Source organism: Dermacentor silvarum, chromosome 2 (genome assembly GCF_013339745.2).
Source record: "Dermacentor silvarum isolate Dsil-2018 chromosome 2, BIME_Dsil_1.4, whole genome shotgun sequence".
Lineage (NCBI taxonomy): Eukaryota > Metazoa > Arthropoda > Arachnida > Ixodida > Ixodidae > Dermacentor > Dermacentor silvarum.
The window spans coordinates 44,304,075-44,327,322 of record NC_051155.1 but is presented as its reverse complement, the minus strand read 5'-3'; the positions used below and the strand labels follow the sequence as shown (position 1 = coordinate 44,327,322).

Below are 23,248 nucleotides of genomic sequence, written 5' to 3'. Positions count from 1 at the left end.
TGCGGAAGCCGCATTACAACCGGTATTTCGTCTCACGCGGCTGCACTGTAAGCGGTATGCGTATACACGGAGTTCTATGGGAGGGTAAACAGGAGTCGGAAAAGGCCGCGTTGTAGCCAGTTCTGCACTATAAACGGTTACGTTATGTGTGGTCTATACTGCACAAGCTTTACTTCCGACTCACTTTTTGCTGGGAAAACGAGCCATCGCCATGCTCAAGAGCGGCTCCAACGTAGAGACATCGACTCATGGCGAGTTGCAACGATTCGCACAATACCGCAAGCGTCTCAGCATGGAATTGTGGCGAAGATGAAAACGTGCCTAATTATTGCAGCTATGATCAGCGCACTTCCGCCCGGACCAAGTTTCATCACAGACTCATGTCAGTGACGTGATTGTACCCGAAGAGAACACTTCTCCAACGTTCTGGAAACTTGGGCGAGTGACATTGCTAGGTGTGCTCAGTGCATCTTATAACTGGCCATGTGGTGAACCGCCTGATAAAGAAGTTGTACATTCTCGAGGCAGCTAAATAACCTCTCGCCCATTTCCAGGAGCATGGCACCCACTGCCTCCTTTGTCCTTCCCTTCCCACCGGAGGATGTTGAAAATAAAGATCTGGGGCACGAGGAGGGGGGAAGCACGGGAAAGAAAAGAAGTGCAGAAGGGCAGCGAGCCCCTGGGATAGTAAAGACGTGTTGCTGAGCTACAGCCACGGGTCCTCGTTAATTTGACTTATTCCTGCGAGGTAGGTTTGTCCATTTGCTAAAATGACAACACTAGATTACAGAAGCACAGAATTTTCCTGTACTCTCGTGTAAGCATTTTTTATTGCTCTCACTTGTTAGCTGATGCATGTCAATACGCACAACTCTAGTTCCTGTCAGTAAACAGGGTTCTAAATTTCAGAATAATTTGGCAAAGTGACCCCCATTACAGTTCATGACTTAGCACAACAAAGCGTTACTGTGGCGATCCTGGCACCAAAAAAAGAGGGAAAAAAGAAAGATTGAAAGAAAGAAGAAAAGTTACGGCAGCTAGAAATCATTTCACAATAAATGTCGACGGTAATGTGATTAGCATTTGAGCATTGCAGCGACACACCATATTTCTGAAGTCATTTTATTTTAAATCTGTAACGGTAATTTTGATTCTTTAATTGCATCGGCTGTGACTAACTATGGTATCTTCCCACTTCACTATGGCACTTGCTTGCCAAGGTCGCTAGTCAGCTTGACGACGACTGCATGATGCCGACACAATGACAATGGAACAACGGCAGCATGACAACAATGAGATGACATGAGAACAATGGGATGACAATGAGTGCATGACAATTGCGCGACAATAACTGGATGACAAAGCTGGAATGATGACAATGACACTGCCATGATGGCATGACGACGGTATGAGAACCAAAGCATCATAGCGATTGTCTGAACATGACAGAAATGATGATGATAACATGACAACGGCACATGATTACGATGGCATGATGACAGCATGATTACAATCGAATGACGAAGGAATGACACCGATGGATCAACGAAGGCAGTATGGCGACAACGGCATGACGGCAATGAGATGGCGTTTCTAAAGTGATGAAAATGGTAACACGACAGTGTGACTGGGACAGCATGACGACAATGGTATAACCATGACTGTGCGATGACAATGGCGTGACGAGAGTAGGAGAGAGAGAGAATAAACTTTAATAAAAAGAGCACGCAAGCGTAGGTAGCTCCTCCGCTCTGCAGTGGGTGGTCCCCTCAGTCCAGGAGTCCAGCAGCCTTAGCTGCCCTTCTCTCTTGGTTGACCAGGTTGAGCTGGTCCGTCGAGTGGTCCGTCGAGTCGGAGCTGGACAGCGCTGCCTCCCATTGCCGTGTAGTGGGGTGTGTTATGGGTGTTAGCTGTGGTGTGTTTGCGCAAGCCCATACCATGTGGTAAAGTGTTGCACATTGATTACAGTGTGGACATTTATAGGAATACAGCGCAGGGTGTATGGCGTGGTAAAGACTGAAATGTGGATATGTACTTGTTTGGAGTTTCGCCATATTACGGCCTCCTCTCGCGTCAGAGAATTATGAGGTGGGGGTAGTGTTCTTCGTGAAAGGCAATAGTGTTGTAGGATGCGAGTGTAGGTTAATGGTATGGGCTCTGGTTGGAACTGCTCGGCGCGGTCATCTCGTGGCTCCCGGTGTGCATGCGCTCGGGCGTAGGCGTGTGCCTGCTGATTGCCGCGTAAGGACTCATGCCCCGGAGTCCATACGATTTGTACGTATGGTGGCAGCTGGTGCGCTCCATTCAAAATGCGATGTGCAGCCATGGAAATTTTGGCGCTGGAGTAATTTCTGCATGCCGTCTGAGAGTCCGTCAGAACTATGACGCAATCCCACTGCGGTCTCGTTGTGATGGCTCACGCTATCGCTAGTTCCTCAGCCTCCGCAGCGCTCACTCTGGAAACTGACGATGCATTTATTTCGGTCCCGTGATTGTCGACTACGCTAGTGACGAATGCGGTGCTTCTTGCGGTGCTGGCCGCGTCTACGTACAAGACATTGGGGTGGTTTCCATACTTTCTTGTGAGCGCCTGCGCTCGGGCTTGTCTCCGTCCGATGTGGAGGTTTGGGTGCATGTTCCTGGGAATCGGTGAGACGTGCATAGTTTCTTGTATTCGTGTTGGGATCTTGGTCAGTGCGCTGGTCTTCCGTACGGAATATCCAAGACGTTTCAAGACGCAGCGTCGCGCTATTGTGCGTAGTAGTCTTTCCTTCTGGCTTACCAGGTGGGCCTCTATGATCTCCCATGCGTTGTTGTACACCCCTGTCTCCTCGAGGCGAAAAGTAGCCGTTCCGGGTGGGAGTCCGAGCGCTTGCTTATACGCCTTGCGTATGAGCCGGTCGAGTACCTCCACTTCCGCGTTCCTTAAATTTAAATAAGGCGCTGAGTAGGCAATGCGGCTCACAATCAGAGCCTGCACTAATCAGATAAGGTCCTGTGATGTGACGATTGCGAGAGTAGGATGATGAAGTTGAAATGATGACGATGAAACGATCACGATAGCATCACGACAGTATGACAACAAATGCATTCGAGGACTGTATGACGACGACGCAATTAAAACGATGGACAATGGGATGACGACGGGTGTATGACAATGGCGTGACGACGACAGCATGACAAGAGTCAGATGACAAAGCTGGAGTGACAATAATTACACAACCACGACGACGATGGTATGACAATGAATGCATGATAGCAACTGTTTGACGACGACGCAATGACAGCGGTGGCAGAATCACGATTAAATGACAACAGCATGATTACTAGCATGATCACAATCAAATGACGAAAAAGGAGATTGACATCGAGAAAGATGAAGGTGGTATGACGACAACAGGATGACGACAACGGGATGAGGTTACTGAAGTGATGACGATGGCAAAACCAAAGCGTGACGGTGACGGCATGATGACAATAATATGACGACTGTGATGGCGCAAACATGGCGAGTTGGATGACGAAGCCAGAATGACTATGTAACAACCACGACGGCAACACGACGGCATTATGACAGCGAAAGCATGACGACAGCTGTACGACGACGATGGAATGACTAGTCTGAGGACAACAGGATGAATACGAGTGTACAACGGCAGTGGCATAATGACTGCATCACGAAGCCTGTCTGACGACGATGGTGTGACAACAGCATGATGAGCGTCGGATAATGAAGCTGAGTGACAACGATGGAATGACCACGGCAGCATCACAACAGCAGTGTCACAACGAATGCATGAAAACTGTATGACGACGATGGCGTGCTGACAATAGTATGACGAGATTAAGATGATAAAGCTGGAATGAACACAACGCAACGACGGCATTGCGATCCCTAACACACACCGCACGCCCACTATGACAGCTCACAGTCTCAGACAGTCCAACTTTTCAAGCGACTGATCTGTCGGGAGATACAGCACAACACATCCGCCCGGCCCATCATGGTGGCCGAGCAGGTGGTGCAAACTATGCACAAGGTGACCATGGTGCCCCTCAGGAGCAAAACTGGCTGAGTTTGTCTATGATTGTCGGTGTGCACAACCCAACGTGCATGAAGCCAAAATGCTGATGATTGTTTTTTTCTACACGTGGACACGATCCTGGGGGAACTAGCCCTAAACAGCTTCGCTGTAAAAAGTGCACGTTTCACAAGCTAAGTGATTGAACTCCGAGTTGTGGAATAGGTACCATGTGACATTTTTAGCACTTAAAAATACGGCATGTGAAGCGAAGGATGTTTTTTCCCATAAAACTCTCCCATCAATACTTATCGAAAATCCTAAAAATTTTTGGTTCTAAAGACAGTAAAATCTCAATAAACAATAGTGACGGTGTCCCTATTCCGTCTTCTCAATGATGTTATATGTTAAACAAAACATTCTCCATGTCTTGTTCCCAAGTGTCGGCTGTTTCCCAAGTGTCAACTGTTTCCCAAGTGTCAACTGTTTTCCAAGTATCATCTGAGTATTGTAGAATAGATTAACCACCGATGGGTCCTGTGCTTATATAGATTCTTTTGGTGTGTTGCACTTAATGAAAAACGTGAAGTTGTCGTCATGCAGAACGGACGGTATCAACTCAAAATTTTGAAGAACACTGCAATGTACACCTCTATTATATGGACAGAACTTTCCTCACTGTCCATCATTTCTGGCCATTTACCTGGCGAATAGAAAGTGGTACCTCTTTTCAAGTCTGCATACCTCCCAAGTTTCAAGAAACTACATCCGGGTGATCTTCCGACCAGAGGGGGGTCAGCCCGTTACACCCCCCTCCCGACGTCTATATTTTCAAGCAATGACAGGAGAACTTCCTTAGAAGTTTATTTAAAGATGTACAAGTGACCACTTGAACATCAACGTCTCACTTTTGCAAGCATTTCTTTGTTGCTAATTCTGTCTTCAAAAACTTAAAATTTAATTAAATTATCGGGTCTTATGTCCCACAACCACCATCTGATTATGAGGCACGCCGTAGTGGGGAACTCTGAATTAATTTCGACCTGCTTGGGTTCCTTAACGTGCACCCAATGGACGGCACACGGGCGTTTTTACATTTCGCCCCAACTAAATGCGGCCTCTGCGGCCGAGATTTGACACCGCGAACTTGTGCTTAGCAGTGCAATGCCAAAGCCACCAAGCAACCATGGCGGGTATTCAAAAATTCTTCAGAGAATGTGTGATTGTAAGAACTTTCACATTTTGCAAGGACGACATTCCCAGCGTCTTAGACGAGCGACACACTGACGAGCGGCACTGCATGCTCATATTTTTTCTGCTGTTAAATTGCCGCTCGCACTCTACATTGCGCTGTGGTATCAACAAAATACCCAGCGTCACTTCGGCTGAGCACTCCATTAAAAATACTTGAAGATACTTTTTGCGCTAGTGCTCCTTGCTTTTTAAAAGCCATGACTGACCGTAGGCCTACGCAATGCCAGAGCGGCATGCGCAGAGGAGAATGATGGATGGTCGAGTGTTGCTAGTTGCGGAACGCGGCATTCGCTCGCTGGATTAATGAGACTAGGGCCACTAGGGCACTCAACAACCCCGTCAGCGTAAGGAGCGGCTCCGCGGTTAACGAAATAGCGCATGTATAGGGTTTCCCTACTACTTTCTTAACAATGTTTTGCGCAATTAACTTCCAGCTGGATTGGATTGCGTTGGATTCTTTTTGCCAATGTGGCCTGACAAGGTGCTGGACGTGCATAGAAATGGGACACAAGTGCAATTTCCGGGACATTTTCCTGTTAACTGTACAACCGGGAGAAATAGTCTAAATCCGGGAGTCTCCCGGGTTATACGGGAGACTCGGCAGGTACGAGTCTGGCGACGTCAATTTACCACATAATTACAGACCTGTATCACTAACTAGCATTCCTTGCAAACTATTAGAACATATTATTTGCTCATGTTTAGATAATTTCCTCGAGTTTAATGCATTCTTTACGACGAAACAGCATGGGTTCTGTAAATCATTTGCGTGTGAGATGCAACTAATATGCTTAACCAATGAACTTCTCGCTGCTCTTGACAACAGGTGTTTCGTCGACTGCATATTATTGGATTTTCAGAAAGGTGTCTGACCTTGTCTCTCACCCTCTACTTCGTTTAAAGTTAAGCAAATTAAACATTGACCCTAACATTTGGCCTGGATTGAAAGCTTTCTTTCGAATAGAACGCAATTTTTGATGGCTAACAATTTTGATGCTTCTTCCAGTCCAGTACGTTACTTCCGCTGTGTCGCAGGGTTGTCCTCAGCCCACTTTTATATTTAGTCTAGATTAACGACCTGGCTAACATAGTTCAATCATCCATCAGGCTATACGCTGATCACTGCGTAATTTATCACTTCATACCATCTGACACTGACCTTGCAGCACTTCAATCTGACCTCAACGCTATAACTGACAAACTAAATGGCAAATGCATTTCAATGTTACAAATTGTTAAGTAATAATCTCCCGAAAACTTTCAACTTGCTCACACTGATAGTGCTGTACTAGACAAGGTTACCATGTATAAGTATCTAGGTGTTCACCTAACTGCTAACCTTTCTTGGCAAACTCATGTTAACTACATCTTTAACAATGCTAATCGCAGGTCAGGTTTCTTATGCCACAACTTTTCAAGTGCACCATCGTCTCTTAAATTAATATTATACAAAACACTTGTAAGGTTTAAGCTTGAATATGCATGCACTTCGTGGGATCCCAGCAATGAATTCCTTGTTAACCAATTAGAATCAGTACAAAACCGTAGTGCGCGCTTCATTCTGTCAAATTATTCCTGCTTTTCAAGTGTACCGTCGATAAAACACATTTTGAAACTTGTTAACCTTTCCCTGCACAGAAAAGCATTTTGTTTATCCTTATTTCATAAGATTTTTCATAATCCTGAAAAATGAACTTAATGAGCCATCTTAATTGGTCCTCGTACTGATCACTGTCCTAAAGTTTAAGTCCCTTTTTGCCATACTAACTTATTTTCTGGTTCATTCTTGTTAAAAACATTGAAGGAATGCAACCACCTGCCCACCTCCGTCGTCACCATTCTAAGTTTTTCTGCATTTAAATCCACTGTCGACGATCATTATTGTATATACTAGCCGTTAATCACAACAGTCACATTTTTATTCCCGCTCCCTTCTGTAACACCTTCTGGCATTGAAGGTAATGAAGTAAATAAATAAATGCACAGACAGGTCAAGCAGCCTCATATTATTACACGGCGTTGCAGCCTATCTAAATAGAGCTTGCCATCGAAGATTACTTTATAGCAGAACTATTAATGGACCGGCAACTGGCCAAAAATGCACCTATGAAGGCCGGGCATCTACATCCCCACTGGGACACCGCTTTCCGACCAGCCCGTTACAAGGACAGTGTGCCCCTACATTATAACAGACGCTGTAGGGTACGAGATCTCCAACGTCTGCCAATCAGCACCACCATTCGCAGGTGCAGGATCTAACGAAGGAATTTTCGGGCCAGCGTCCCAGACTCGGTCATACCTAGTGGACATAAATGTTGGTGCTACTGGACTCGCCGCTTGCCATCTCCTCTCGGCAGAACGGTCAACCGTGATGCGCCAAGTGGCTGAGTGAACCGTACGCATGATTGCTTGGTGCTGTGATATGTGGGGAAGTGTGTGAATCCCCTACACCGATGCCAATGGCACTACCACCATCGACACAGGATGAGTCTAGAAATACATGAACAGGGTCACCACACCATAGAGAAGTATATGACATGCCATGCAAACCACACTATGTACCGTGTAATGCGTCCTATGACGTCCCAATAAGCAGAACAAGTTACTATACAATCTGCTGTTTCTGATTAACAACAGATGTAGTTTCATGTTTGCGGAGACTCAGATATAAGGATGCATTACACTGGATATACCAAAAGGTACAAAGAAGTCGCATAGAGCAAAGTAGTTGCACCGGATATTGTGAATCGCTTGCAAAAGCCTGGCACGTGTATCTTGAAAGTAACGTACAAAGCTTCGCTGTGTTTGATGCATCGGTTGCTTGGATTTGTATACATATCCAAAAGTATTTTGTATGTACTTTGCGCGTCTCCCTAGCTGCGTTAAGCTTCATTATGCATCCCCCGCCAACCAGCCTAGCAACACGCCCTACTAAGCTACTTGCGCTGGGCTTGAAGAAAGGGAGCTTTGCACTTCGTTTCCTCTGTCAGCATTCAACGATATCACAGATGAAAGGCATACCCAGGTCGGCTCTTGGAAATTTTCGAATCTGATAGCCTTGTTTAGGCTCATGGAGTCCCCAGGCTTCGAGGAGTTGCAGCTTCATCTTGGACATCGCAGCGCGGAAACGCTGCTTGGCATCGAATGGCTTGCATCGATGACCACGCGCCTTATACCGATCCCACGCCTGCATTGGCAGTAAACAATTGTCCAATCTTAATACAATTCACACACACCCATTTATCATGCATGCATGCATGCACACACACGCACGCACACACAAAGCAACTGCAATGCAGTATGATTATGACATCGTATTTGTTCGATGATTACATATCAACAACCGCACGATTAGTCTTACCATACGGTCATCTGAGAGTTACAAAATTGTGATCAACTGCTGCTGCCTATATCTCTACGTCACCTATGATTAACCAAAACACAACAGCACAACAACTTCTTGTTATTAAAGATATATATACATCACAGCTGTCGCTGTATAACATACCATGTGCCTGCTGCTCGTGCGTTTTCCGGAAAAACATTCGCCGCCACCAGGTTGGACTTTTGTGCAAAACGGGCAAAATATTTTTACTGAATATTTGCTAAATAGTTTTGCGAAATATTTCAATATACTGAAATACTGCGCATCATCTCGGGGCCTGTGCATGAGTCCACGTAATGTGTGCGTGTAGTTGTGCTCGCGTCACCTAAAGGTCGCATGCAAGACATACCTGTCAAAAGGAACCTCTAGTTAACTTAAGGCCTTTTATCTAAATACATGGGAATCGAGAAATCATTTTTCTCGCCCACTACTGTACCTAATCTGAGGACATTTGTTACATTTAAATCAAAAATTAAGAATCTAGTGACTGTAGGAAGCAGAATTTTCATTTAGACCAATATTTTAAAAAAACTTTCAAATTGCAAGATATAAAAAAAACGAAACACATTTAGAAATACGTAACTCAGCAATGAAAAATGATATCACAATTATGTAAACCACACCAATTCAGACCCTTCAGTTGAGCTTAGCAAGCGCACCTACCAGACAAATGTATTTCTCTGATACTTTTCCCACATTTAGGAAAACGAACCAGGACAGGTCTTGGCGTTACATGAAAGGCACCACTGATTACATTGATAAGTGAATAAACCAGGACAGTATAATCACTAATCCGCGATTATAGCTCAAAAAATTAATGTTTTCATTCTGTTTTTTCACCATGTGATGCTGAGTCGCAACGGCCTTCTCCCTTGTCATGCGGTGAACCAGATTTAATGTTGTTCGAAGGTGTTTTGTATTTGGTATTAAGCAGTAAAGAAAAATCGTTTGGGAGTCCAGACAGTATTCCTAATGCCTTCCTTCGTCTATACACTGAACCGGTCTCTCACATCTTGACAACCATCTTCAGTCTATTAAAGCGAAAGCTTTACTAATCTATACTCGCGGACAACTTTCTGTGGCAATGAAGGAAAAGCTACGGGCGCGTGGTGCTGCACATGGGTTACCGCGCCAAGTAGTCCGGCAGAGTTTGACAGTGCTTTTGGTTGCACGAAACAGACGCTGAATTGACTCAGCTTCCACATGTGACGGTTTCGCGTCTTCCCAGACATGGTAGGGAAATGCCGCAAAATAAGTAAACTTTTGCACTCGGTGGTGTGTTCTGTCTTATTTGACTGTTGCTAATAAGCTGTTTATGTTTTCTCTTCCACAGCCTAAACCAACGTGTATTAAAATGCGGGACTCCTTTCAGAAGCGCTCTCACTTGTGCGTGCTTTGCCACCTTAGCTTTCCCTTCATTGCCACAGAAAGTTGTCCACGAGTATTGACCCTTTTCGCGGCGATCCCGTGGGCGCTGCCATGTTTGATCACGTGGTAACGTGACCATTGCTTGCCTCAGCTGCCTCCGTGTTTACAATGGATGTACAAGACGCCCAGTACAGCTCAGGAAACGTCTGTTTCAGGAGATATCAGAGATGCTGACTCGGTGACCGACACAAAGCTTTGGCCACAGCTTCAGATGACATGTAAAAGTGCTTTCGAAGCTCATTTAGTTTTGCCCAAACGGCGCAAGCAGCGTATTGGGTGGTTGTTCTAAAAACGAGCGTAAAAATGCATTCCAAGCTATCTCAGCTTTCCGCTTAGGAATTGAATCAGGAGCAGTGTATTTTGCCCTTCGTTCTTTACTTAGCAAATACTTAGAAGCAGCGGCTTGTCATGTTTCTGACTCAGTGAAATTCGTCGGTGTGGTCACATCTGATTATTTTCTGCCTAATCGCTCGCGGGTGTACTCAGTTGCAATAGATTTGTTCTTGCTGTACACAAGGCTTGAAACGTAGCTGTTCTGCTCTTTGTAATAGCTTGGAGCAAATATGTAGTATCGCTATGTGATGATTTGGTTTTCCTAAGTCATCGAGGGGTTGTTTACCCAGGAGTGTATTTACACTTGAATGGTTCAAATTATTGTGGCCACCACTGAGAATAATTCGCAGTGCGGAAAAGAAACAACGAAGCTGATTGTTAACAAGACGTGAATATATAATGAACACAAACTGCCACACACACAAACCAACTAACCAAGATACTAAGACTAATAAAAACGTTCATCACACTTCTAAATGTTCTCCCACAATAAAGAATTATACAAAAAGTAAAGTTAGTGACCGGTCACAATTACTTGGCATGCGTCGGTGCAGCTGTACGGGGCGGCGTTGCGACGGCCTGTCCGCAGCAGGGCGTCGGTCGCGTGAGAATAAGACGCTACTTGCTTCTTGAGGATCATCCGCAGCTCGGCCAAGGAGTCGCAGGAGGGGAGTAAGGGCGTGGCTTCAGCACCATGTCACCAGGACCCACGAACACCAAAGGCTGGTGGTAGGACAGAGGCCAGATTGTCGCTGAAGTCATGAAACTCGGGCCCACAACCCGACAGCTTCGCTTCTCCGCCCGGCGCTCCTGAAGTCTTGAGACTCGGACCTACAGTCCGACAGCCTCACTTCTCCACCCAGTGCTCTTCAAGTCTAAGGATCGGACCCACATCCTGACAATCTCGCTTGGTAGACTCGCACACTGGCCTTCCTTCTCCTCGAACGCCGCCTTCCTTCTCTTCTTCTGCTCCCTCTTCCAGCACCCGTGCGTCTTTGTGATTGGCTGTTGGCCGAGGTGCCGCGTCAGGCGAGCTCGCACCGAATCCCGCCATTCTTTTTCTTCTTTTATAGTCACTGGCCGTTCGCCGCACCAGACACGCGCACATAAGCCTTTGCACATGATAAAAAGTCCCTCTTTTTGAAAGTTTTTTTTTATGAGCAAGCAAAAAATAAATAAATAAAAGCTGCAGCGATAAGCATGGATACATGAGACTTCATACAGTACATGTACTAAACCGATTGAGCAACATGCAGACTTAAACAACAACAAAAAATAATAAACAAGAAAGCATACAGAAGCATGAACTTCCTAATTGCTAGATTCAATACCTGATCCTGACCTACTCAAATAATCAGCTCCAACATTTTCGGAGCCTCTTATGTGTTCGAGCTTGAGAGAATATTCTTGAAGAGCTAGGCTCCATCGAAGAACTCTGCTGTTGAGATGCTTAGCCCACAACAAATACAGCAGAGGTTGATGGTCTGTTTGCATGGTGAAGGTAGTTCCGTATAGAAAAAGGTGGAACTTCTCAATCGCCCATATTATAGCTAAGCATTCCCTTTCAATGGTGGAGTAGCGTGTTTCACATGAGAGAAGCTGCCTGCTCGCATAGAAAACGGGATGAAGAACCCCCTCATGTTCTTGCATTACTTGCATTAAAACTGCACCTATGCCGGTATCAGAGGCACCTGTGCGGAGAAAGAATTCCTTCAGGAGGTGAGGCGCCCTTACAATGGGTTTAGAGCTTAGCGCGTTCTTCAGATCCTGAAATGCATTTTCTCTTTGAGGGTCCAAATCACCCGGCTGCTTTCTCTTTTTCGTGTTAACTCAACAAGAGGTCGTGCCTTCTCAGCGTAATGGGGAATTAGGTCTCGGTAATAATCAGTGAGCACAAGAAAAGAATGTACTTGTTTCTTGGTTTCCGGTTTTGGAGCATTTAGTATCTTTTCTATCGTGCTGTCGACAGGTTCTACCTTATTGCCTCCTAACCGATGGCCTAAAAATATTATTGAAGTCGTTCCTATTTCACACTTCTGAGGTGTAACTGTTAAGCCCGTTCTCCGAATTCTTTCAAACAGTTGCCGGAGCGTGTTGACATGTTCCTCCTATGTAACTGTGGCTACTAGCACGTCATCTATATAATGCACAACGTTATTCAAGCCAGCTAGAAGAGTGCGCATGAGGCGAGTGAAAATTGCCGAAGCTGTCTTAATGCTGAAAGGCATAAACATAAATTGGTAGTGTCTGGATTGTGTGGAAAATGCGGTCTTGGCTCTGGACTTCTCTTCGAGTGGCACTGGCCAATAGCCCTTTGTGAGGTCCAGTTTTGAAAAATAGATCTTGTTTCCCAGTTCCACGAACATCAGGTCTGTCCTTGGTATTGGCTCGGCACCCGAGACTAGCACACTGTTAATGCGCTGGAAATCAATGCACGTTCGGTACGTTTTGTCTGGCTTTTTAACAAGAACTAGAGGAGAATTGTACGGAGAATTTGAGCGTTCGATCACACCTAGCTGTAACGTGTCATTCACTTCCCTTCAACAATCTCCTTCATGGAAAAAGGCAAAGGATATTGCGGTGTGTTAATCGGTTCTGAAGTTGTCAACTCAAGGCAACATTTGAGGAGTGTTGTCTTGCCCGGTACTTCCAAAAATATGTCTTTATAAGCTATTAACAGTTCTTGCAGCTCAGACCTTTGGCTTTCATCCAGGGCATCAGATGTGCAAATGTTTTCGATACCCCCACCTGCTTCAGCCTTGGTAATGGGGCTTCAGTTTCTGGTTCTTCTACCACGACAAACGAGGAAGTTAGGAAAGCAGCTAGTGGTTGGCGCTCTTCATAACGCTTCAGCATGTTGATGCGGAATAATTTAGTTGTATGGCCCACATCCAACCAGTAGCCAAAGTTATTTTTCTTTCCAGTGACTACAAATGGTTCCTTCATTACATTATGAGTTTCTTGATTATGTTTGTTGATTATGAGCAATCAACACTGGTTGGGAGGAGTATGAGCGCGCGGTCTCCTATCTTCAGCTGTCGGCGACAACTGTTTTGGTCGTAGTACCCCTTTTGAGTCCTCCGAGATCTTGGCACAAGTTCTGGTGAGATAACTTCAAGGCCTCTTCTAGTCGGTTTCTGAGGTGGAGGACATATGCGTATGTCGTCTTAACATCTTCCTTGAGCCTGTCTCTTGTCCAGAGATCCTTGAGTATGGCCAAGGGTCCTCGTACTTGCCGTTCATATATCAATTCAAATGGCGAAAAGCCGAGGCTTGTTTGTGGCACCTCACGGTACCCAAAAAGAAGAGGAGCAAGATACCTATCACAGGCTTTTGGTTTTTCTTGGCATAGTTTCTGCAGCATCATCTTAAGGGTTCCGTTGAAGCTCCACCATTCCATTACACATTGGATGATAAGGCGTTGAACTGAGCTTGATTGCGAGTAAATCATTTATTTCTCTCATCAACTCTGATGTAAAACAGGATGCCTGGTCACAAAGGATCTTGCGTGGGAAACCAATCCTTGAGAACATCTCAACCAGCCCTTTGACTACAGTTGCTGATTCGATAGAAGGTAAAGGGATGGCATCCGGGAAGCGTGTTGCAAAGTCCACAATAGTGAGTATATATTGGCTGCCCTTACTCGTTGTTGGAGTCAAGGGACCGATGATATCTACCGCCACCCGTTCGAATGGGGTATCTATAAGCGGCATTCGTCCAAGTGGAGCCTTGCCCACTCTACCCTTTGGAAACGTTCTTTGACACACATGGCACGATCTCACAAATCATTTAACGTCCTCTTGGACGCCGGGCCAATAAAATGATCCGTGGACCCGTTCCGTGGTTTTCCAAATGCCTTGATGCTCAGACAATGAGTTGTCATGTGCCATATTAAGGACTTCGAGGCGCAGGCACTTCGGTACTACTGCTTGATCGATTATTTTTCCTGGGCATATTTGATAGGATCTGTACAATACGTCCTTCATCCAGGTAGAACGAATGGGCGGTTTCACCTTTTCCCGGAATTTTTTTTCCGATTTTGATTCTACAAACTTGAAGTGTTGTGTCTTCCTGCTGCTTTGTCCGAAACATTTCTCCTGACAATTGCAAAACTCCAACGCCCACCGGGAAACATGGTTTCGAGATCTTGGCACCCACTATAACCTGCAGAGAGCCACTGTCTTCTTTCGTAGTGTTCATTTCGCGTGATTTACTTGCTACAGAAGTAAATGAGGATGCTTTCCAGTTGGAATCTGGTTCCATGGGTTGGCGTGATCCAGGAACGTTACGAATGATCACATCATACAATGGTCTCTCCATGCACTTCGCGACCAAAACACCGGAGAAGTACGGTGATGAAATGTTTACTTCTGTTTCCGGAACATTAATGTAGCTACCATCAGCTAGTCGTATCATAGACTCAGTGCCTATCATTGCTGCGTCCAGTACAAGAGCTCATCGTACGAATATACCGTTGCTTCCTGTATCTCTCAGAACCCACACAGTCTGTCCAAAAAGCTCTCCTTTCAACACCGGCATGTGAAAAGATTTCCTCCGCCAGACTCTCAAAGCATTAGACAATGTCTCATCCTGCTGCTTGGTACCACTTTCAAAGCCTTCCTATGCATCTTTTTGCTGGCCGGGACATAGTATGCAGCATGCTGATGAGCCTTTGGCACCCAGTTCATTTCATTTGCATGATTGCACATCGTGTCCATATATGCGGAAATATTCACAATATGGCTGTTTTGTGTTCATACGGCAATCCGATGTCTTGTGTCCTATCTTATCGCATATGAAGCAACAGACTTGAGACAACACCTTGTTTCATTCGTTACTTTGCCAGGATTTTGTTCTAGCCTCTCCCTCAACACCAGCAAATTATGCTGCCTCTGTGCCTCCAAATAGTGATCTGCCGCTTCCGATTCCTCATCCACGGTCTTGCAGTTTCTCTCACGAAGGAAAAGCACCAAACGTCTATGACAGTTGTTCCGAGAATTGTTCTGCGACTATCAAATCTCGAACTGCATTGAATGTCTTCCCTTGGTTTGCCATCTCCACCCAACGGTCGAAGTAGCTGAACAGCCGAGTAGCATACAGCTTGCCACCATACTGCAGTTTACTTTGCCAAAATCTCTCTCGGTAACCCTCAGCAGTAAACCGAAACCACTTCAACAAGGCTAGTTTTGCTTTGTTATAATCCAGGGAGTCTTCGGGCGTTAAATGACCAAACACTTTCAGTGCTTCACCACCGATGCACAAGCTGAGAGCGGTGGACCACTTTTCTTTTGGCCAGCCCTGTCCCGTGGCTACATGTTGAATTCAAAGTGCTTTAAATATGCGTCCAGGTCATCTCGAGAATCATTGAACATGGGGATAAGATTACGTGGGTTGATGGGGGCCGAGACTTCCACTTGGTTCGTGTGACCTGCACCATTCCTACTCCAACTGCTTTCTCCCACCTCAGCGAGCCTCAGATGCAAGCGCAAATTCTTTTCTTCCAGCTCAAGACGCTGTTTGGTCGCCTCTCTTTCCACCGCCCGTTCCTCACGCACCTTCGCGTCGTCCTCCCGAGCCTTGATGACTTGCTCATCCATCCAATTTCTCAACTCCGCACCCTGCAGCCCCAAGCACTCACCTAATGTAATAAACTCTGCCAAGCTCATGTTCATCACTTTCTGTTAAAGCAACTATGAACAACCGGCTTCGTCCTGTCATAGCGGACACCAATTTGTGATGATTTGGTTTTCCTAGGTCAACGTGGGGTTGTTTACCCGGGAGTGTATTTACACTTGCATGGTTCGAATTATTGTGGCCACCACTGAAACTAATTCACAGTGGAAAAAAGAAACAATGAAGCCAATTGTTAACAAGACATGAACATATAATTAACACAAACTGTCACACAAACAAACCAACCAACCAAGATACCAAGACTAATAGATGCCAACGATGACACCAAGGACAACATGGGGGAAAAAACTTGTACGTACTAATTGAATTAAAGAAATTGATAAATTAATGGAAATGAAAAGGGATGAAAAAACAACTGTCCGCAGGTAGGCAACGAACCGTCTTCGCATTACGCGTGCAATGCTCTCCCCATTGAGCTATCGCGGAGCCGTTTTCCCATCCACTTTCTGGGGTATTTATGTTTTACAACCAGAACTAAACCTGGGAGTGTTAGCCAGCGCCACCACCCACAAACCTAGGGACGGATGAGGAACATCCTTTCTGCCACAGGCGCTCGAGAACAAACTTCTCCGCAAAAAAAGTCAATAGTCGAGGCGAGTTTCGCTGTGGCCAGCAATTTGACCTTCATTTGACCGCAGCTCTGCCGCAGCCTTGGCAACGCATCATGTGACTCGCCATGCCGAACTCCGCCGTCGCCACCGGCTTCAGGGTTGCCACATCTGGCAACCCTGCAAGCCCCTATTATTATTAGCCAAACTATTATTATTATTAGCCAATAATAGCCTCTGGGCTATTATTTATGCGGGTTGGCGTAGAAAATTCTTAGTTGGCTATATGGCTATATTTGGGCTATTTTTGTCTTAAGGACTTCGGAGTCCTGAGGACCACGTCAATGCTGACAAAATTCAGGATCGCCAGTTTAGGAAAACCCAAAGCTCATTGCTGCTACAAAGATATGTAGGCAATCTCGAAGGCTGTGTTTTTAGGAAATGTCGGCGCTGGGAGGATGGCGTTAAGTCATGGCTGCCATGTTTTCACGTCATTCCAGCACTAAGCTCTCCTTTTGGTTTCAGCGCCATCTGCTGCCGGTTCATGCGTGGTTCAGTAAGAAAGACGGTGGGGCTGATAGCTGTCGAGTACGTGTTCCGTGTCGGCTGCTATACAGCAAACTATTATGTGGACTTACAGAACAGCTCAAGTATTCGCACACCTGTCGGGTCACGTCATTTTTGCCCGTGGTCCTTCAATGTTTATCAAGGGTTCCTCAAAGCCTATAGCTTGGTTTTCTTGCAAATCATCACGTTATTTATTTACCCAGTGACTATATGAAAAATATGCATCACTTTAAACGAGAAACGCGGCAGTTTTTTATATACATGCTCAGCGAAGCGCAGTAGCCTTGACTAACGATCAAAACGAAATATTCTGCTCTAGTTGTGGTCATCATATTCGCGACAGCACTACATGAACACCATCTTCGAGTGAGAACATTGACAACTTTTGATGGGGAAAGCTCATAATCACTGTAATTGCTCTTTGTTTGTCTTACTAGTCATTACATTGTACTTTTCTCACGCGTATTTTCCAGCTGTGATGACAAAAAGGACTGCGTTCGATATACGTAATAGGTGCTTGCGGTACTCTTAGGTCCACATTTTATTTTTGCACACATCGCATTAGTGCATGGTTGGGCAAAGAGCTCTTGCCAGTTAGTAAATGTATATATAGTGTTCTACTGACTTCGTATTCTGATGTATGGTGCTTGAATTTGTTAAACAAAGGGGCTTACTTTGTACTTCGATCATGACAGCCGTGCGCGACACATAAAAGCAATTTTGTAGGTTCCCTAGTGGAATTACATATCTTACTTTTTTTTACTTGTTCTTTTCAAGTCACACTGAAAGTAAGGTACACAGCCCCCTCAGAAATGTGACAACACACGCATTCGTGCCTGCATTCACAGAAACTTACGTGCACGTTTTCATATTGCACGAATCTTGCGAGCGAATCCCTGTTTCAATATTGCTCAGTTCATTTCTTTTCGTTACAAGTACCACCTGGATTATTGCCAGCGCCGTAATCCAGGTGGAAATTACCACTATAAACTTTAATTCACTTCAGTTATGGTTGAGCAGGTCGTTCTGTTTCCACTCAAAGGCGAATTCTAGTTACAGCTGCTGCTTCTTCACACGAGGAAAATGCAAGAAGGTTTCAAGTTTTCTCCAGAGGCCAATGTGCCTCCAAGCGGGTGCATTTGTTAACTCAGCGTCGAGCTGCTTTCAAGTAAAAAATACAAAACTGAGAGAGAGCGGCAGAGAAATAACATGTTTGTTTTGTGAATCAAGCTTAGGAAAAGCATCCCTACTCCGGAATGCCTTGAACTCGGGCCGCCTCTTGGGCACTCGATCGTGACCAGTCGAAGCGTATCCTCGAGGTTGGAGCTGGCAATATTTTGCCCGACTCTTATAGAAAAATGCCACGGGTAAAGCGAGGCATGAACTAAAGTTAGCTCAGAATATGGCTCAGTAAATACCATTAACGTCATGAGTAAATCAGAGAAACAAAAACCAATTGGTCAAGTTCCGGTTGGTTCAGTTGGTCCAATTTACGATTGGAAATTTTACAAATGGTACCAATTGGAGTCAATTGCTTTTTTTGACTGGGTAAAGAACTATACAGAGTACAGATAGTAGTTTCATCGGCTGTATAAACTTGGACACATTTGGTTACTAACTGTATTAACAAGCATGCTGTCAGCGCACACAACGAAAAACTCGATCCCACTCGACGACCGCAGACAACCGCTGTCAAAACGCTGGCACGAGCAAGTGCAGCAGCAGCAGAGCGAAGGTTCTTGGGGTCTATCACTGCAACGGAAACTGAGTGGTGATAGCACAGCGCGTACAAAGCTATGAGCTGTCTGCAGATCGCTTTCAAGATACGGTGCGGGCGACCGGCCGCAGCCGCTCTAAGTAAAAGTGCGCAGTTGCGGTGCGGGCAGAGTAAAGACGCAACCACGGTGGACGCAACCCCTCCCTCCCGCGTTGCCTTCCCAGTTTCTTCCTTTCGCGTGCGAGACAGACACCAGTTCCCCTTGCGCTGTTGGTGCCACAGCACCACGTCGCCCCCCTCCCTCCTAAAATTCCCCCACGGCCTTTCACGCAATGGTCACGTTTGCTCTCCGCCGTGCGTTCGCACTCGAAACCTCACGGCAATGACGGCGGCGGCGGCAAGAATCCCCTTGGAGTGTCCATACAATTGATATCACAATAAATCATTACAGCACTTTACATGTGTTTGGATAGGCGGAATCGGAATTGGCCCCAAGCTACAGCTTCCTCATTCAGGCCCAACCACACTTATACGATTTTAAAGAGCGCTGAGTTGGCATCGGTCACGGAAACGGTGATGCGTTGTGGCGCGTGAGAAAACAAAAAATAAAAACAAAAAAGTCCTGCGCTTGCATAGTTCTAATCCAGCGCCAATGCAGCTCCACTAACGTGAAACCTGGGAAAGTGCGAGGCAGTGATGCGCCAGCATTGTCACTCGATGCGCGCCTGCAGCTCGGCGTCCATGGCACAAAGGAAGATACGGAATGCGCCATCTGCTTGTAAAGCCATGTTTCTTCTCTGTTGCCACACGGCGCGCGCTGATCGGGTGCTGAAGTGAGGACGAGGAAATAAACTTTATTGAGGAAATAAACTTTATTCTCAAATCGAGCGCTTGTGGGGTGGTGACGCCCTCTCTTGCGCTGCGCTGGTACCTAACAGGCTTTTGGGAAACGATTTTCACATGAGTTTCTGCTAATTAATGCACTTAATGCTTGATTAGGCCTATCTATTCAATTATTTTGAATCATGTTAGTTTATTTTGAACCGGTTTTGATCAATTCTGCACTTGTGTTGGCCTTGTTTTGAGGACTGGCTTTCCGTGTGACCACGACGACATGAGATCACATTACACGCCGACAGCCCGGGCTCCTAAAGTGATCCGCACTTAAAGAAAAAACTTGCAAGGCCAGATTACGTACCGCAATACCAGGATCTGACTATCTACGACTTTTGAGACTGCCTCCTAAATCAGCCCACAAACATTACGATGCCGGGTGCACTTTTGATCAGCATAATGTATTCACATCAACAGAAGTAATCAATGTCACTTCGTTAATCCCTAGATGGCATGTGCCATTGCAATCTGTCTAACAAGTAATGCCGGTTCTTTTCAGGTAATCCACTTGACTGTGGCAAAATACTGTGCTATTTCCTGCGGGTCATCCTCTCGAATTTATACGGTATACGTACAACTATGTGTTATTCGCATGAATTCATGAACGCCTCCACGTCATCACGTTACGTCTGTGAGTAACAAAGTAACCAACGAGTGTTTCCCGCACTTAGGAGGGATCCCATGAAACACACAAGCAGCTATTTGATGTCCAAAAGGTGTCTTGAACGGATAATTCAAAAGTCTAATAGCTGTCCTGGTCAAGACATTTTCTAGCCGTGGACGTCTCCAGGTGCTTCAGTAATCCCTTATAATGTTACGCTAAAAGTTGGCTACTAAACATCTCGACAAGAACAACTTTAAGAATTGTGTTAGACATTCCCAGAATTTTGCAATAATGCCTTCAGAAACATCACATCACTTTTATAAAACATCTTGACCAGAACAAGTTAGGAATTTTGTTTTATTGTTATAAATTATAACAGAATTCTGGGGACGTCTAGCAAAATTTTTAATTAAGCTGTAAAAGCCTGCATATTGTTTCAGTCATAATGTATAATGGTTTCAGAAACAATATTCCAGCTTTTATAGCTGTCTTTAAAGCGGCATTTATAGATTGTCATCCTATAGTGACGTGGCAAGCAAAATTAATGGCCACTTCAGCATACCATGCATCCGTATGTTAGCTTCATAGTATGCATATATATAGAAATGAAAAATAAATTGAAGCGTTACATTAAATTATTTATAATAACTTGCATTAAATGCTTTAACATATATCAAATGTGCAATACACATCCAAAACAAATGTGCATAACAACATGCAGCAAAAAATTACAACCTGACCTTGTGAGAAAGCGGCCTTATTGACTAATAAATTAAAGGACATGCAGAATGATTTTACAACATTTTTAAATACAGTAGAAAAAGTGACCACATAAAAGTAACCACAGCAATCCAGGTCCCTTCCCTCTTGGATACCACTGGCTGCCCACAGAAGTTTGCTCTGTAATACAACAGTGAAGAACAAAGTGAGTAAACCACACTTCATTTACAATAAAGATGTGCAATTCGGCATTTCAAATAGCAAAATATGTGACGTTGTTTTACTTCGGTCACATTTACTTTATAAATTTAAGCAATACTTTCTCTCAAAATCTTATGCTGTACGATGACGTTCAGAATTATGTTCCAGATATGACATGAAAAAGCTACTGTAGAGTGAAATTAAACTAGCAAATGGTTTAATTCACACACGACTTGCAGTAGGTTAATAGCAGTTAGGTGGTTTGCAAACAAATCTCTTGCAAGAGTATGTTACTTTTGTTTATGCAGTGGTGTTGGTGGGTTGCAGCAACAGGTGAGCTTAGCCAGGTAATCAAGGCCGGCAACTGCTCTTTCCGAATGTCTCTTACAATATCACTGCGGTATTGTACCACATGCCAATAAAACCATTCTCTTCTCAAAGGGACCCTCAAACACTTTTAACTGATTATAGAATGGCCTTACTATTAAAGGACGTTGTCTCACTAACCTCATGGTGCAAAAAGTTTTCCAATACTCCAACTATAAGGGAAGTTAGCACACCAATGCAAGACTATTTTCCTGCCTGCTAGCGTGCTGGAAGCTACACAGAGGAGAAGCCAAGAGAGCAAAGCCCCGGTATACTACACAATGCAGCATGCCACTGCCATCTTAAAAGCAACACGCACCTGATGCAGGTATGCCCAGTGCAAAGATGAAATGATTTTTGGCCTTTTGCTATTGCATTAACTCCAAATTAGAAATTATGTATTATTAAGACTGCTTTTGTAATCACGAAATCAGCCAATAGCGTTGATAGGCCAGCTGCTTTCAATGTGACGACATTGCGGAAGAGAGAGCAAGCGATTTTTCATTGTGTTTGACACGAGATTATAAATTCCCTGCTGCATGCAGTGCAGTAATATTTGGCTCACATGTTCACAGCAGCTGCTACAACAGATTGGCAACATTTTCTTACCATTTCAAGAGATGTTTCAGGGCCACTTTAAGAATGCAATAAGAAGACATGAAGCTTCTTTGCATGCTATGACTGATACTTCTAGGAACACAGGCATGCCTGCATAAGGTCCTTTTTTTTTTGCAGATTCTTCAGAAGAATGTCCCTTTCATCTCAGTACCTTGGGCACTACCACAGAAAGTGTTCAATGTCTCATGTCTCGTCGCACGTAGTACAGTTTGGAGAATCAATACACCCCGTCTTAAATAACCATGCTGGTGTACGAGCATATCCTATCCATATGTAATATAGAAGTGATGCTTCCTCTCAACGAAATCGCTTGGTTACACAAGGCGCATATTGAAAGCACAAGAATGCACTAGCTGTTTCTCTGAAGTGAGTGTGCAAATTTATTAGATTTACCTGTTTAAAAAAATGCAGAATAGCTATTGTGTGAGATATATATATAATAAAGCTGTACAATCACTTCAGACAAAAACATAGGGCACTCTTATGCTTCAATCAGTGATATGTGAAAGATAATTGGGTGCAAACTATTATTAGTGTGCCCTCTCGAGGACAAAAAGATCCCTGGAACAAAAAGCATGTAAACTACAGTAGAACCTCGTTCCTACGTTTTAAAAAATACACGAAAAATAAACGTACGATCCGGGAAAACGTACGATCCGAACCCAGTAAAAATTGAAGCTGACAAGCCCATATTGAGGTGCAAGGGCAGAAAACATTTATTACTTGCAAAACATTGTTATTTTCTGCTGGTGCGTCTCACCCTTCGACAGGAACAAGTCCTTTTGCACACATTGCAGACCATTGTCCGCATTTTCGTTATCTTTCATGCGAAAGAAGCTTTGTAAGGCTTCCAGGCCAGCAAGGGCTTCGGCGAAGGTAGCCGGTGGGCGCAAGCCT

General features: G+C 44.8%; 1 protein-coding gene across 1 annotated transcript in view; it reads right to left on the bottom strand.

Moving 5' to 3' along the window:
* LOC125943409 (interferon regulatory factor 1-like) overlaps positions 1-23,248 on the bottom strand; it is a 176,541-nt gene that overhangs the window by 9,073 nt on the left and 144,220 nt on the right. Inside the window, exon 3 of the mRNA XM_049662704.1 lies at positions 8,298-8,463. Within this exon, the coding sequence (XP_049518661.1) occupies positions 8,298-8,463 (166 nt within the window). The remainder of the gene's footprint in view (positions 1-8,297; positions 8,464-23,248) is intronic.